At 43.4% G+C, this 17,514-nt stretch overlaps 1 protein-coding gene across 3 annotated transcripts in view; it reads left to right on the forward strand.

Annotated features, from left to right (window-relative positions):
• The window catches only part of FAM3D (FAM3 metabolism regulating signaling molecule D), a 54,868-nt gene extending 37,983 nt beyond the window's left edge, over positions 1-16,885 (forward strand). For all 3 annotated transcript variants that reach the window (XM_072598808.1, XM_072598810.1, XM_072598811.1), the window contains 4 exons: positions 6,610-6,660; positions 13,166-13,250; positions 13,796-13,922; positions 16,392-16,885. In XM_072598808.1, the coding sequence (XP_072454909.1) occupies positions 6,610-6,660; positions 13,166-13,250; positions 13,796-13,922; positions 16,392-16,481 (353 nt within the window). In that variant the 3' untranslated portion in view covers positions 16,482-16,885. The remainder of the gene's footprint in view (positions 1-6,609; positions 6,661-13,165; positions 13,251-13,795; positions 13,923-16,391) is intronic.
• Positions 16,886-17,514: the final 629 nt, after the last annotated feature.

Genomic DNA, 17,514 nt, shown 5'->3' on the forward strand with positions numbered 1-17,514 from the left:
AAATATACAGTGATAGACGTGGCCCATGAAGAGATTTCATTGACTCTGTGTATCTGTGATAAGGAGCAGATGAACAGAGACAGCACCAGCCCTGGAGTCAGGAAGATTCATCTTCCAGAGTTCAAATCTGGCCTCAGACACTTCCTAGCTGTATGACCCTGGACAGGTCACTTCACCCTATTTGCCTTAGCTTCTTCATCTGCAAAATGAGAGTATTAACAAACCCTACCTCCCAGAGTTGTTGCAAAGATAATATTTGTAAAGCACTTCACACACCTAGTGTCCGGCACGTAGTGAATACTCTGTAAATGTTAACATTTCTTTGTCTTTTGTTGTTCAGCGGAGATCTGGGAAGGGGGAAGGAGAGAAGAGAAATGTTTGTTCATTGAAAAATAAAACCTCTAGTCTTAGAGCTGCCTAAGGCATAGCATGCATGAGGCCAAGGCCTGATCCCAAGGAGTGTGTAGTGTTAGCCAAAGGGTGAGAGATGGAGTACATCTCAACCTTTCTCAATGCAGCCACATGGACCCTAATCCAGTGTTCTCCCACTCTCTCTGTCCTTCTGGCTGGGCACTCTCATCCCTCCAAACCAGTTTTGTGCCCTTAGGGGAGTTATGACCTCACTGCTACCTATAACCTGCAACTGCAGCCGTACTGGTATCCTTGGAAAACATGTGCTCTTTCCCTTACCCCAGCAGATTCACCCCATCCCCTATCCCCTCTCCTCCCTTATCACCTCAGCAGTAACCCATGAGTAAGAGCCATCTGCCCCAATGTTTTAGTCTGAGCAGGACATGGTGAATCCCACAGTCTGAATAGGCTTAGCTCTTTTCCCCCAAATCCACTCCTCTTCCTAGCATCCCAATGTCTGACCAGGGCACTGTCACCCAGGTTTACAACCTCACGTGTTATCCTGGACTCTGCTTCATTCCATTTAACTAATAAGTTGCCAATCAGCACCCTACCCCAACCTTGCCCAGGCTTCCAAGGGATATTCTAGGAGAGAATATCTGTCCCAGTCTTCCATCTTAGCACAGGCAGTGAAAGAGTCTGAATTGGTTCTCTGAGCCTCCCTCTGGAAGTTTAATGGAGTGCTAGACTTGAAGGCAGATGTCCAGCTCACCCCTGGAGAAACCCATGGAAGCCCTGTTTTTATATCTGTCTGCTCCTCAGCAAATACTCCATCTTTAAGGAGGGAATTGGCATTCTTCTAATGGTTTCCTCCTGTTAAAGTGAGTTAATGCCAGGCTCCAACTTTCCCTCACTGGTTGTTTTTGTAAAGTCTAAAAATCCCCCAAAGACTAGAAGAACTCTGGGCTATATGTAATTTTTCTCAACATTCTTAATGAAGATGGAAAGTTTGATAGCTAGATGGGATAGAGAGAGAGAGAGAGAGAGAGAGAGAGAGAGAGAGAGAGAGAGAGAGAGAGAGAAATGGAAAGATGAGAGACAGATGGATGGTCAAAGAATGGGGGGATGATAAGGGCAAATGGATGGATAGATTATTGCTAGATTAGATAGATGATAATGGATAGAGGATAGGTAGATAAATTAATGATCGATTAGATAGATAAGATGATAGATAAACACACCAATGGATAAATGATAGACAATTAGATAAATGAGAGATAGATGAGAGATTAGATAGATAAGATCACAGATGAATTTATAGGTAATAGACAGATGGGTAGATGATAGATAATTAGATAGATGAAAGACAGGTGAATGGACAGATGATAGATGGACAGATAGAAGATAGATCGATGATGGATAGGTTATAGATAAAGGAGTAGATAGATGGAAAGGTGATAATAAGCAGATGATAAATTAAATAGATAAGGTAATAGATGATATATAGACAGACAGGTATCGATGAGAGATAGATGATAGATTAAATAGACAGGTGGATGGATAGATAATGGATGGGTAAATGGGTGATAGAAGAGAGAGAGAGAGAGAGAGAGGGATGGATGGATGGATGGATGGATGGATAGAAAGATGAATAAATACAGCTCCGTTAGCAGATAATCTACCTCCTGATTAACTTTTTACCTTGCCTTTGGAAACTTGCTGGATTTCCCAAGACTACAAGATAGATGTGGGGGCTGAGTCTGGGAATCTGTCCCTTACCACGTGAGACATTCTCCTCCTTACCAAGCAGTCATGGTACAGACTGGGCAGGGAGGACTTCCTTGGCATCAGGAAGACCTAGAAGTCAATCTGGCATCAGATACTGAAGGGAAACTTGGCTAAGAGTCACACTTCGTCATGGAATCACTATGTACCATGTGCAAAGTCTCACAGTCCTGTGGAGCCTGAAAGGCTTGAAAATATCAGGCGAGCTGAATGATAACAGCTCCCCTGCCTGGGCCAGACCCTGGGCTCAGCACTTTATAATATTATCTCATTTGATCCTCACAACACGCCTGGAAAGTAGGTGTTGTTCTTGCTCTCATTTTACAGATGAGGAAACTGAGGCAAACAGAGAGAGTGACTTGCCCAGGGTCATACAGCTAATGTTTGAGACCAGATTTCAACTCAGGTCTTCCTGACTTCAGGCCTGGTTCTCTGTGCACCTGTCACCCCCTAGTGGCCCACAATCAGTTCCTTGAGGGCAGGGATTATTTCATTGCCTTTCTGTTTTGTATCAGAGGCAGTTGATGCAATGGAGAGAATGCTCTGCCTGGCCTCAGGAAGACCTGAGTTCAACTCTACCCTCAGACAGTTAGTAGCTGTGTGACCCTGGACAAATCACTTAACCTCTGTTTGCTTCGGTTTCCTCAGTTGTAAAATGGGATAATAAGAGAAGCTGCTTCCCAGAGTTGTTGGGAAATGAAATAATATTTGTAAAGAGTTGAGCCCAGTGCCTAGCACATAGTAGGTGCTATGTAAACGCTTACTCCTACCTCCCTTTGTATCCTCAGCACCCAGCACACAGTAAGTGCTTAATAAATGCTTATTGATTTGGTTATCATTTTATCCACTGAAACAATAATCTACCACAAATCAAACATGAAGGATAATAGAGTCAGAAAGCACCTGGCCCTGGCCCTAGTTAAACGCCATGAGATGTAGCATGATGATAAAAATAAATGATAACTCATCCAGACTCTTAGAGAGTGCGGGAGAGACCATGACAAGCATTCATATAACATCCCATAGAAGGAACTCCCTGGGGAAAGGGGCCGGAGCTGCCGTCCAGAATGGATGGGCCATCAGGAACGGGTTCGAGGCCGCATCTAGGAGGAAATGTCTACAGGGAAATCTGAGATCCACTGGCGTTTGTGTCTATTGAAAATTTGCAGAGTTCTCCTAGGTTTCTTGCTGAAACCCCTGCAAAACCTGGAGCATTAGGACTGCCTGGGCCTTGGGGGTGGAGGAGTCTATTTGTCAGTCATGATGGCACAAGGAACTCCATGGACTCAGCTTCCATCCCACATCTAAAAGTTTCTACAGTCATTGAAAACTTCCCAAGGACTTTGGGTTCACCCCATCCCCTCTACAACACCTCCATCTAGTGGAATCCTGGAAGAACAACAGTTTGTTCTGCATCGAGGCGAGTCTGGTTCATTCCACCTTCCAGGCTGCCTTTCCTAGGACTTTGTAGGTGTGGAGCTGAACGCAGGAAGAGTCCTGCTCATGTTATAGATGAGGAAAATGAGGCACAGAGACAGGAAAGGGCTGGTAGTAAGTAGCAGAGACAAAAGTAGACCTTTGGCTCCAGGTTCAATGCCTTTTCCCATTTAATCGAAAAGCATCTGATTAGTTCTTACGGTAGGTCAGACACTGTGCTAGGCGCTGCTGATACCAAAGGAAGAAAAACCAAGTCTCTGCCCTCAAGCAGCTCCCATTCTTATGGAGGAAATAATGTATATACAATGTAGAATGCCCAGGAGCGTTCGAAAGAGGTGCCCTAGCAACTGAGGGCATCAGGAAAGAATTCATGAAAGAGCTAAGTCTTGAAGGAAGCCAGAGATTACAAAAAGCAATGGTCAGTCAATCCACAAACACTTATTAAGCACCTACTACATGCTGGACCCTGTGGTGGGCACAGGGGATGCAAAATCAAAAATTAAACAAGTCCTGCCCTCAAGAAGCTTCCATTCTGCCCGACATGCTGCCCCGACTGTCTTTATCTTGGATAAGAACACACTAGACAGGTGCTCTGTCTTTTCAGTGGCTTTTATAGATGGGAATTTAGCCTTGCTATAGAATTAGGAATTATCTCTCTGGAGCTGGAAATCACCTCACAGACCATCCCCTCATTTTACAAATGAGGAAACTGAGGCCAAAGAAAGTTAAATAAAAATGCTTATTGATTTGGTCATCATCTCTTTATCCACGTAGCAAGAGTCTGACAAAAAAGCAAACATGAAATAGCCATAACTAGTAGCCTGGTTCCTTGCCCAAGCTTGTACAGCTAACATGCACTGGAGGTGAGATTTAAACCCACTGCTCTTTCCCCTGTACCCAGATGCCTCCTTCCACTCTCTGATGCCCTACAATGAGCGCTGTGTAGGAAGAATAATGATAACTGCCATTTACATGGGTCATTAAGGTTTGTAGAAACCCATTTGGTGTTCCAAGCAATCTTTGTTAGCTATTATTATTGTCTCCGTTTTCCAGATGAGGAAACCAAGGCTCAGAGAGGACATCAGACTTGGTCAGTTAATACGGCTGCTCTCTACGGCAGCTCATCCTGACTCTATGTCCAGCACTCCATCCACTAGGCCATTATGAACCTAGGTTCAGATCCCACTTCCAATGTTTATTATATGTATGACCTTTGGCAAGTGACTTAAACCTCTTTTGGCCTTAGTTTCCTCATCTGTAAAATGAGGAGCTAGGTGGTCTCTGAGGTCCCTGCTGGTTTCAGATCTATGGTTCCTAATACTATAGCAAGCCTACATTCACATCTGCAAAAATCCTTGAAAGTAGAAAGAAGTAGGTTGCAGGGGAGACCCCTTCTAGCTTGTCCTGAATCAGGAACCAGATAGTGCCTTAGTTGGGAATGACAGAGGGACGATGAACTCCAGGTGCAGGAGACATACTTCTCTGGACTTGGCTGATGTGAGAATTCATGTTGCTACATGAAACTACATAGATTAGTTTCAAGGGTTTTGATTTTTTTCTCCCAATGAGGCATGGAGGCAGAGAAAATGAATGCTCATTAGTTGGAAAAAATTGTAAAGAAAAGTATAAGCAGGGAGCCCTAAACTCATTGAGGACAGGATCTATATCATTTTTGGTTTTGTCTTTACATCTCTTCCCTTCCAGCTAGCAAGTCTCCAAATCTCAAAGGAAAAGACAGATTGAGTGTTGTAATGGGCTGTCTGTGGTTCTATGAGTCTCCCTCAGGTAAAGCTTTCTGAGGGAATTTTAATGAGTACTTGCAAACACAGAGACTCTCAGGGAAATTCTGATTTCAACAGACACATGCAAATCCATCAAAAATGGCACCTCTAACTTGAGAATCTACAGATTCACACAAAGAAGATGAGGTTAGGTTATAGATCAGTATGTCATCTAGTATCCAGTGGGCTAATTTGAAAAAAAAAAGATTAAGCAGTCCACCAACTTAAATCTTAAACTCAAGGTGGAAAAAGGAGAAGGAGAAGAGAAATGAAGATATGGCCAGGCCACTGGCTTGAGAGAAAGAGAGAATCAAGAGAGAGGGGTAAAGAGGAGAAAGAAACGGCTGCTCTGACTGAGAACTTAGCAAAGAGAGCAAGAACCAGACACAGCTGCCTAGATGGGAATCAGAGAGGAAAAGATGGGGAAAGTATGTCAGGGGGAGGAGGAGAGGGAGACAGAGTCAGGGAGAGAAACAGAAACAGAGAGACAGAGAACAAGAGGAGAAGGTGGGAAGGAGGGAGGGAGGGAGAGAGAATAAAGAGAAATGGAGGAAGAGGAGGGGGGGAGAGAGGAGAAGAGAGAAAAAAGGGGAGGGAGAGAGGGAAGAAGAGAGAGATGGAGAGATAGAAAGAGAAAGGGGCTGGGAAGAGACAGAGACAGGGAGGGAACCAACATAGTGACTTTGGAGGCAGAGGAATCCTGGGTCTCTCATTTCCTATAAATGGGAATTAGGACAAGTCAGCTCCTCTCTCTTGGCTTCAGTTCCATCATAAAATGAGGGGGTGGGACTGCCTGGCCTCTGAGGCCTCTTCCAGCCCTAGATCTAGGATCCTATGAGCCCCTCACTTTCCCTCTTGCTCAGCCGCTTCAGAGTGTGGAAGACAGCATCACACCTTCTGCAATTCAAGCTCTGTGCTAAAGTTAAGGGTCATTTTGGAAGGGAAGGGGTGATTTAGAAGGACAGGCTGGTCCCTTAAAATTTAGAATCCATTCCCCCTCACATTCAGTCACAAGGACCTTTGTTGAACCTTTTCTTAAACCAGATCTTCTGGGAAGGGGTTGTAAGGAGGGATACCCAAGATGGATGGATGGCTCCATTCACTCCAGCCAGGAGGTCCCCCCCACCAAGGACAGTTCTGTTTCATATCTATTCATTTTGTCTAGTTACTAGAAGCTGTTGTCACTGATGTCATGGATAGACAAAGTCTGAGTTGTAGGAGCTAACAATGACTGTGTTTTCATTCCTACCCTTAGGAGTAACAGGAGTTGTCAAGCAACAGAAATACTTTGATATGTTCTCAGGAGGTGAGTATTCACTTTCATATTGAAATTAACATTCTCCAGGACTGGACTATGCCAGAGATGCGGGGAATCCATTGGAACAGTGATAACTGGCATTTCTATGGCACTTTCAAGTTTGTAAAACATTTCTTATATGTCATACTGCTGGGGACTCCCAACTACCCTGTGAGGTAGGTACTAGAGTTATTATCCCCTTTGACAGATGAAGAAATCAAGGGTGAAGAGTTAAGTGACTTAAGCCCAGGGCCACTCAGCCAAGTATGTGAATGCAGGTCTTTCTGACTCCAAGTCCAGAACTCTGACCACTTTGTTCCATTGCCACTTAGTGGAACAGAAATTATTTTTAATTTGTAAAAGAAGCCTTTTCTCTTCCCCTAAGTGCTAGCATCTTCCCTCTGACATTATCTCCAATTTCTTTTATCTATAACTTGCTTGTCCATAATTGTTGGCATGTTGTGCCACCCATTAGACCATGAACTTCCTAAGGGCAGGTGTTATTTTTGCCTTTCTTTATACCCCCAGCATGTAGTAGGTGCTTAATAAATGCTTGTTGACTGATTGACTGTTCAGTCAGTTGAAAAGCTAAGACATACATAGAGAAGCAGTCATGGCCTGATAGAGAGCTGGTTTTGGGAGCTAGGAAAACCTGGCTTCAAAATCTTGTCTCATGCACTAGCAAACTGTGTGATAGTGACAATCTATCAGGCAGTAAGTATTTGTTAAGTGGCCACTATGTGCTAAGCACTGCGGTATTATTATAATTAGCATAGAAATTAGCATGTACTAAGTGCATTAGAGAGGCAACAAATGGGATGAAGGAAGTGAGATGGGAGAGAGACCTTTCATGGATGGGGAGGGGAGTGCCTGAATAAGGATTTGAACTGGGGTGCGACTGATGTGAATTTCAGAAAAGTGGTTAGACAGGAAATGTTAAGCAAGTGGGCTCAAGAGTTGACTGGATCACAAGGAACAGAGAAGATTCTAGGATGATTCTGACATTCAGAGAGTAGAGAAGGACACTGGTGTCATTAACGGCATTGAAGAAGTCAAGAGAAGGGGCAGGTCTGGTGAGAAGAAGATGGATGTCATCATAGAGTCAACAAATACTTATTAAGCACCTACTATGGCCCAGGCTTGGCACTAAATGTTGGGGACCCAGAGAAAAATCAGGAGATAATGCCTGAAGTTCCCAGTCTAATGGGGGAGGTGACATGCAAATAACCACGTCCATATGAGATAGAGATGCCATAAATAGAAGGAAATCTGAGGAATCTGAAAGGGACTTGAGTGGCCAATGAATCCAATATGAACTTGAAGAACAGCCTTCCTTCCCGGAAAAGAGCTCCAGGAAGTAGGTCATTCACATATCCCCATTTCCCATGTAAAGGAACTAGTTCTGAAAAAGTAAGCGAACATACTAAACCAAGTGGTATTTGAACTTGGGTATCCTGACTCCAATTCCAACTCACTCTCCACCTTCACACACTTTTAGATAAGGAATGGACATGTCATTATATCAGGATGGGAATACAGCTTTTGGGGCTGTTCCTTACCTATGACTTCATCCAAATTTCCATTGTGTAAACTCCACCCACCAAAGCCCATAGGCATCCTTGTTATACCTAGTCTTAGGTCATTTCCCTGAAGGCACTAAGAGATTAAGCAAATTGGCCAAGATGATGTAGGTACTCAGGTCTTCTGAACTCCGTAGCTGTCCCCCTCTCCAACATGACATAGAGTGACACACCCTAATGTCTGGGAACCTGAGAGTATTATTCTCTTTGAATGAGTGAATGAAAAATCATTTATTAAGCACTTACTGTCTGCTAAGTAAAGTCTAATCTCTCTAAGACAATAAGCTGCCACATCAGCTGCAATTTTCCTTGGTAGAGGAACTTTCCTAACTAATGGTTCCCCATGCCAATAAAACCACAGATTCAATTTTTTAGAAAGTAAAGGGTAACCTAGGGCAAGGTTATATTCAGAAATGCAGATATCATTAAAAAAAAAAAACTAAGGACCAAGAAAGGCTTCTCAGAGAAGTTGATACATCAGCTTTGTGGTAGAATGCCTCAGGGACAAAGGAAATACCCTTTAAATAAACCATGAGCTACCAACTTCCCCCTCTGTCTGGCAGATGGATTTTCTGGGGAGCTGGAAGTCCCTCTCCTCCTTTGCCTCTTTTTGTATCCCCAATGCTTAGCACAGTGTCTGACACATAGTAGGGATTCAATAAATGCTAATTTATTGATTGATTGCTTAAATGGAGACAGAAGCGGAGGGCTCAGGCTTGGGGTGCATGTAGGAATGATGACTGCAACTGTGCGGTGGTACATCAGTAAGACGGACAGCCAGAAATATGGAAATGCACCCCAGCCAAGAGAAAATGCTTGGCACATAGAAAGCGCTTGGCCTTCCATCTGTTAATGCAGAAAGGTTTCCTTTCCTCAGAGCTGCTGAACTTGGCTTTGACTCTCTCTCAGCATCTTTCACATTCTGCATTCCCAGGTTGGCCAAGAGTGGGAGAGGGGGTGGGAGGGAGCCTTGTACTGCTCCCAGGGGCTGAAGAGCAACGTTAATTAACCTTAGCTGGCTCCCTTCATGGACTGCACTCAAGCTTTGCAGAACAAATACAGTCCATTGATCCTGGGGAACGGTTCCCTGCGGAGAGGAACAAAACAACCCAGCCTGCTAAGCTTTCTTCTTCTTGCCCGTCTCTTACAAGAATTGGCCCTGCTTTTGCTCTCTGTGGGAGGGCCTGGGCACCCCCAGGAAGGGCTTGTGTTATCCTTTGGATGCACCATTTTCATCCCCATCACCTCTGACCGGTTGCAGGAAAGGTTTCTCTTGAGAGAGAGAACAAACATGCAACACTGTGCAGCATCTGTGGACCCAGAAAGATGAACCTTTTAATGTGGTAAAGAAACTACCTCTGATCTGCTTGGTACAAAGTTTAAGAAGATAAAAAATAATAATGAGCTAACGTGTACACAGCTCTTTGAGGATTGTGCAGTGCATCATGCATGTTACCTCACTGGGGCCAGTGGAAGATCGAAATGTTCATCAATGGGCCATTTTTGCCTCCATATTTGCCTTGATTTGGAGTCCAAGGACCTGGTTCTGCTACTACTACCTGTGTGACCTTGAGGGAAATCACTTTACCTCTCTAAGATTCAGCTTCCTCATCTGTAAAATAAAGAGACCGGACTCCAAAACCTAGCATTCTAAGATCCCATGGCAGTTATCTACAAATAAAAATTCATCTGTACTCTCAAGGTCTTTCTTGCTGCCAGCCCCTTCTCTAAACTGTGGTCAAGCCCTCCAGATACCCACATACAGAAAAGTGCCCAGCTGCCCCTCTGTGAAGGTGTGGGCTCTGAGGGAAGAAAAAAATTTCACTCCGAATAGTTGGTTCTAGCATCAGAAGGTTTGAATTCAAATCCTGACTCTGGCACTTACTATCTAGGTAAACCTCAGTTTCCTCATGTGTAAAATGAAAGCTTTGGACAAGATGGCCTCAGAGGGCCCTGTAGAGACTATAGAATTGCCTCTTCTCCCTTTAGATGATTCACCAGTATATAAATAGTGGTCAGATGGAGAGTTAGTAGGGGGATGGAGTGGGGATGGAGAGTTTTAAATAAGGAACTTCTGAGAAAATAGTACCTAATACAAAAGCTTAATGAAGTTGTGATTTAAAAAAAAAAAAGATGCTTCCTTCCCACAGAGACAAAGAAGAAAATTGTTTTCAGAGTAGAACAACATTTACTAACTTGTATAAATGCTGTAGCCCTCCCTCCCCCACCCCAGTAGAATGGAAGCCTCTTGAAGACAGGGACTATCTTGAAGGGTAATTAACAAAAGAACTTCAGTTTTCAGAAAGTTATTTGCTGGTCCAAGAAAGATCCAGACCTCATCATCCAATTAGTAACTTGAGGAAATGGATGATACTTAGTTCAATTGGACAAACATTTATTAAGTGCCAGCTGTGTGCCAGGTGAGGGGAAATCATGGTATCAGTAGCCTAAAAAGTCATTTAAATCTTCAGTGCCCCAGCCAATTCTCTACTACAACAGATATCCTTAATCTGGGGTCCATAAACTTTTTTTTAAGATTTGTTTAATATAGTTTCCTTTGTGATTCTTTGTATTTTAGTTTGGGCATTGCATTCAAATCCTAGCTTGGACATTTGCCACCTACATGACATTTAGCAAACCATTTAAATTCTCTGAGACTCAGTTTCCTCATCCGTAAAGAATATTTTGAAAAGATCTAGAGGCTTTACCATTCAGTTGGTCTATAGTATTTATTAACACGTACTATGTGCCAGGTATTTTGATAAGTGCTGAACTGCCGAGGGGTCTGTGATCCAAAAGAGGCAAATAAACTGCAAATCAGGTACCAATGTTCATTAGTGAAAAGCACTTTCGCACTGGAAATTCCTATGCCAATGAAATCCAGGTCCAGACCCCTCCCTCTCCAAATAAAATAAAATAAATCTACATAGTCCTATCTTCAGCCCTGAGGATATAAAACAACACAGTGTCCTCTTTCACGGAGCTTCAAATATAATAGAGAGAATCAGGGGAAGCAACGGTGTCTGCAAATAATTCAATTGAATTTAGCAACACCTAGGAGAGGTACCCACCACTGTACCAGATGCTGGAGATTGAGAGATTTTTAAAACATCAGTGGCAAAGAGATTTGAATCCATGCCCATGGACTACAGATCCGTCCTTTTCTTTTTTTCTTTTAGACAAACATTAAAACTTCAATGTGTAATGTGAAAAGAAAAAGAAACCTATTATAAACTTAAATATTAAAACAAATATAAAATGAGAAAAGAAAAAAGATGCCATATGCATAGCAGAATGTAAGAGAAGATTCAAAATGTATAACAAGAAATTTCCATTTCAAGAAAGTCCATAAAATAAATACCACACGTTGTGTCGAGAGCTGTCCATCTTTTCTTTGCTTCCTTGTAGATTTTCTTCTGTTCTTTCCCCCACCTTCCTCCTTTCCCCTGCCATAACCATGGATATATTTATATATAGACATCCTTTTTTTTTTTTTACTATGCATCTCAGATTTTGAGGAGGATTTGAAAAATAAAAAATTTCAAATTCATAACCTCAAAGACATTCTCCTTAGTTGTGGGGTGGGGGGGAGTATACCACATTTATGCCAGTAAGTCACTGCTGATACAAAGTAGTTTTAAGAGGTTAGAGTGAGAGAAGACAGAATGGGATCTGGAGTGGAGGGAGAATCCCAAGGGTTCTCAGGAAATCAGGAAAGGGAATCACCTCTGAGCAGAGGTCATCCAGGTTGGCTGATGGGAGGAAAGAGCACCTGAGCCGGGATCTGAAGGAAGAGGAGGAGGAGGGATCTACACGAGAAGAGGGCCAACATGCATTCCAAGGATCAGACAAATGCAAAAGAGGCTTCATTTTTAAAATGGCAGCTGTAATGGTGTGGAGAAGGAACATTCTAGGGGATGAGCAGCTTCTGTCAGACAGGGGCATAGATATGGACTGGGGAAGCAATAGGAAAGTCCACAAAACTCCCTTGGGAAAGGACACAAGTTTGGAGACTTCGATCACACTCCTGATACCATCCTGACAGTTACAGTTGCTGTGGTTTCTTCCCCTTCATGGGGGAAAGGGACCAGGTTTGGGCAAGGGAGTGAGGGGTCCACAAAGATCTCAGACATCCTTCTGCTCGATCTTAGGACAAATAGAATTCCAGAGGAGGAAGAATGAAGGATGTGAAGTCTACGGCCCTCTAAGGTCCCTTCCATCGCTAATAGTTCATGGTCCTGCAGCCCCACTTCTGCCCAGAGCCAGGGGAAAACCCTGTGATGCTGAGTAGGATGGTCACACACCTATTCTTATAATTATACAATACTAAGACACACCATCAAGTCAACAGCCCTGTGGAAAGGGGAAGGGTGACAGATTCAGAGCAAAGACGAGGATGACTGGGAATCCCCAACAAAGGGAGGATTGTTCATTCTCTTCCTCTTCCCTAGGAGGCCTAGGATGGTTCGAGAAAGGCTTCCTAGAAGAACCATCGGCTTCAGCGTATCTCAAGTGGGAAGGAACCTTAGAGGCTATCTGGTCCAACCCATCCCCATTATGCATATGGAGAAACTGAGACCCAGGATTACCCTGAGAAGTGACTCATAGCATCAGGATTTGAACCTGATACCAGACCCAGTGCTCTTTGCACTATACCCAACCTATTTGGTTTGGTTACTAAATCTAACGATGCGTTTGAAGAAATCAAGAGGTCCATTCAAGAAGACTGTTGTGACTGAATGGAAGGTCAAAACAGGTCGATCTTGAAAACTTGTATTCCTAACAAGACCCTGGAATGAAAAGTAGGAAAGTTTTCTGTCAACAAAGGGTAGAGAGAAGATTGCCCAGAAATGGGGAAGAACAGAAGTGATTAAGTAGATAGAATGCGTGCCTAATCTGTAGCTTGTTGTGGTGTGTTTTTTCCTCTCCAACAGATATTAACACTTTACTGGAATTCTTAAAAGAAATTCCAGAGAGCTCCCTAGTGTTGGTGGCCTCATTTGATGACCCAGGATCAAAGTAAGTACAAAATCACTCAGCATCTCATCAGATTATTCATTCTAAAGAGCAGCTTTTGGGTCATCCATGGTTCCTCTTTGGGGCTGTCCCTATAAAACATACTGACTTGCTGCCTCACCCTTTGAACAGAGAACCCCAAGTCAGGGAGTTCTCTCCCCTTCCCCTCCCCTTTCTTTCCCTTCCTCTCCTCTCTTTCTTTCCCTCCCTTTCTCTCCCTTTCCCTTCCTCTCCTCTTCCCTTCCTCTCCTCCCTTCCCTTTCCCCTCCCTATCTCCCTTCCCCTTCACCCCCTTTCCTCTCCCCTTCCTTTCTTTTCCTTCCTCTACCTTTCCTCTCCTCCCCTCTCTTTCACTTTCCTTTAGCCTCAGATAACTCCTTAGGACCTATCTCCTAGGACAGGGCAATTGTAACTCATTGTACCAGCTGGGGAGGATTTCCAAGTGGGGAGGAGTTGATGCCATCCTTAACACAGTTATGTTCTATCTGGAGACACAGAATCACCTGTACCAAGTGACAACAAAGTTGTATTCTCTTCTGACTTTTCAGATTGAACCCAGAAGCTCGAAAATTACTCACTGACTTGGGAAGTACCCATGCACAAAACATTGGTTTCCGTGACAGCTGGGTCTTCTTGGGTGCTAAAGGCATGAAGGGAAAAAGTCCCTTTGAAGAGGTACCATCCTATATAGTTTGTCTGAGATGTGAACCTAGTTAGTCTGAGGTTTCCCGGGAGGCAGGAGCTGCTAGAACAGAGAAGCAGGATAGGACAGTGGCAAGAGCCCTGGAGTCAGAGAACCTGAGTTCAAATCCTGCCTATGACATGGACAATCATTGTGACCTTGGGCAAGTCACTTACCATTCTGCGCCTCGGTTTTCTTATCTGTAACATAAGAAGGTTGAACTAGATGACTTCCAAGGTCCTTTCTAGTTTCATGTTTGTGGTTCCATGAACCTTAATAGCAAAATAACAAAAGAACTGAGAGTAGATGACCTTCTGATTCTTATGATCCCCCAGAGCAGTTGTGTCAAACTCATATAAAAACAGGATATGTGATGGCATAAAATCATAAATTAACATTATCTATGTTGCATTGTATTTTAGCATTTTGTCACATACTTGCCAAAGTACATTCTGATCTGGCTCAAACAGGCTATGAGTTTAACACCTCTGCTCAAGAGCTTTCATCTTAAAAAACCTGGATAAGGGATAGATTATAGTCAGTAGAGGGAAGAGTGCTTAGCTAATGCCCGGAGCCAGGAGGGACAGTCCTCCAGTCCTCACAGTTGTGACGGCAAAACATTGGTTAATTTAACCAGCACTAGGTTCCTTATTCATAGGGCAAGCTCATAGGTCAATCAGTCAGTTAATTAACAAGCATTTATGAGACACTCATTACATATCAGACCTTGTGTTAAGTATCAGACTGTGCAAATGCCTCTTTAAAAATAGAATTCAAACCTAGCTGTGAGCTATAAACAGGTTACGTTATTTAATGAAAGGCTTAGCACTTACCAATTAAATCACAGACAGATGGCAGCCCAATGCATTGGTGGGGGTACTGCAAATGGAAGAGATTGACTGTTAAATGAACAAATGACCTGCATTCATGTTAGGAATGTAGACAGGAGCCTAGAAAGTGAATTTCTTCCTTGACTTTCTCCATGTTTCTCCCTGCCACCAGGCCTCCACCAGGACTGGACTTTGTTATTGCTCTCTGGGGTCTAAGTTTGTACCAATTGCAAATGCATTACTGAGTGAAATGTTAGAGATTTTCTGGGTCAGCTCTCCCTCGATAGAAATCTTGGATTTCTTGGATGATTCAGTCATTTACCTGAAACTGTTCCTGCAACTGAGGCTGATCTTGCTTGGAAGTAGAGCAGACAGTACCTACTTGGTGCAGTTTTGAAGATCCTGAAGGGACCCGTCTTGGACCCTAAAATCTTTCCCACATTAGACCAGCCTAAATATGCTAAATTTTCCCATTAGTCTTTTCTTTGACAGATGGTATTGAAGACCCATCTTAAAATGGAAACAGTTGTCTGGGAGGGGTGACTCGCTAAGACATTAGTACCAAAGTGAGTTAGTTTATGACTTACCACACTTTAGCAAGACACCAAAGAGAGGAATCAGAAGATGAGTCAGTTTTAATGGAGAGTCCTGAGGATAATAAAGATAGCAAGAGGGGCATTGGGAATTCAAGGTTTGATGACAAGAGTGCTGAAAGAATGAGGTGCTGAAAAATAACAGTTAGAATTTATGTAGCACACTGCGGGGTTGTGTAGGGTTTTTCATATATGCTCTCATTTGGTCTTCATAATAACCCTGGAAAGTAGGTGTATAATATTATCTAAATTTTACAGATAAGGAAACTGAGGCACAGATGGGTGAAGGAACTTGTCCAGAATCATATAACTAATGAGTGTCTGAGCTGGGGTTTGAATACCAGTCTCCCTGTTCTGGGTCCTGTGCCCCATCTACTGTGCCCCAATATCTGCCATGAAAATGTGTGTGAAGGTATTTTTTTTCTGTGAGACAATTGGGGTTAAATGACTGATCCAGGGTCACACAGCTAATAAGTGTCAAGTGTTTGAGACTGGATATGAACCCAGGTCCTCCTAACTCCAGGGCTGGTGCTCTATCCACTATATCACCTAGCGGCCCCATGAAGGCATTTCCAAAAATAGAAAGGGTTATCCCCATGTATTACTTGCTACCTGTGTGGCCTCAGACAAGATGTTGGCTCTCTGAACCTACGTTTCCTCATCTATAAAATTAAAAGTTTGGACTCTATGGTCTCTGAGGTACCTTCCAGCTCTCAGTCTATGATCTGAGGATCAAGGATGGTATGAATGGGCAGTGGGTCGTGCAGTGAATAGAGCACTGGGCCTGGAGCCAGGAAGACCTAAATTCAAATTCATTCTCAGATATGGAATAGCTGGATGTCCCTGGGTAAGTCACTTAACCTCAGTTTCCTCAATTATGAAATGGGGATAATAATAGTACCAAGGTTATTATGAGAATTGAATGAGATAATATTTATAAAATGCAGTGCTTAGCACATGGTAGGTGTGACTATTATTCTTTCCCTTGGATAACCTCACTTTACAGTTGTTGACCAGCTTCTCTATGCTCTCTCAACAGTTCTTAAAGAACACGCCAGATCAGAACAAATATGATGGCTGGCCAGAAGCATTGAGGATAGAGGGCTGCATCCCTCGCAAGATTATATAGGGCCACCATGGCAGCTCAGGGTTTCCTGACAAAGCCTCCTGCCTCAAGAACTTATGGGCTGCCTCCCAGAAGAAGCCAAGCTTGGGGCTGCAAGAGGATGTCAGCCCCCAGGGGTGGGGAGCAAGGGGGGAATAAAAGGAACCATGTTGAAAAGATTTTTCCAGTTGATAATCAGAAGCATCTCAGATGCTTTTCCCCTCCCTCAATGACACCAGCCACTGTGCAGCATCTCAAGCCTCACTTCTTGGGGAGATGCATTAGGAGCTGAGGCTTGTTCATGATTTCGATGCTGGCTGAGGTTCCTGTTGGGCAGGAAGCTTATTGTCTCCAAATCAACGAGAACTGATGACTAGAGCAGCAAAATTCAATTCTATTTTGTTTATTAGAGATGTGATTTTCTACCAGTTGTGTAATCCTGTGTCTTGTCTTTGGGGGAAAGGTGAGAAAACTTTTGGACAGATGTCTTTGCTGTTCATTTTTTCGAGAACTAGAGTCTACTCAAAGTGACCCAGAAATCTTGGTCTGAATTACTCATTTGTGGCTATGTTCATCCTTCATTGCTGAAGAAGACCATGCCATCAGAGACATGATGACATGACTCGCACTTGACTTTGTTTGGAGTGAGGGAGTGTTGTTAAGGTCACCAGCCTCACTTTCTCCTCCTGAGCCATCTGGATCCAGTGACCAGATATTCATGAGGATGACTGGAGACTGCCCAGGATGCAATGGGTGACCTTGGCCTTTTTCTCCTAAGGCCTATTCAGGTGCTCACTTAGAGTGAGGTGACACCCATTCGATGAATAGGCCTCTTTAAGAAATAATAAGGGAATGTCCCCTTTAATGAGCAAAAGAAAAAAATATAAGTAAATCAAGTTGGGAGGGAAAGAGCAACAGTTACTATTGATAATCACTCTGAAGCCAGGAGGATTCAGAAAGATAAATAAGTGTGGAGAGTGATTTTTCCTTTCCTGGTGTCAAGAGCTCTTAGAAGAGCAGACCCTGGCATGATCTTTCTAAAGGCATAACCCTGGGC

The sequence above is a fragment of the Notamacropus eugenii genome, chromosome 3 (assembly GCF_028372415.1).
Source record: "Notamacropus eugenii isolate mMacEug1 chromosome 3, mMacEug1.pri_v2, whole genome shotgun sequence".
Classification (NCBI taxonomy): domain Eukaryota; kingdom Metazoa; phylum Chordata; class Mammalia; order Diprotodontia; family Macropodidae; genus Notamacropus; species Notamacropus eugenii.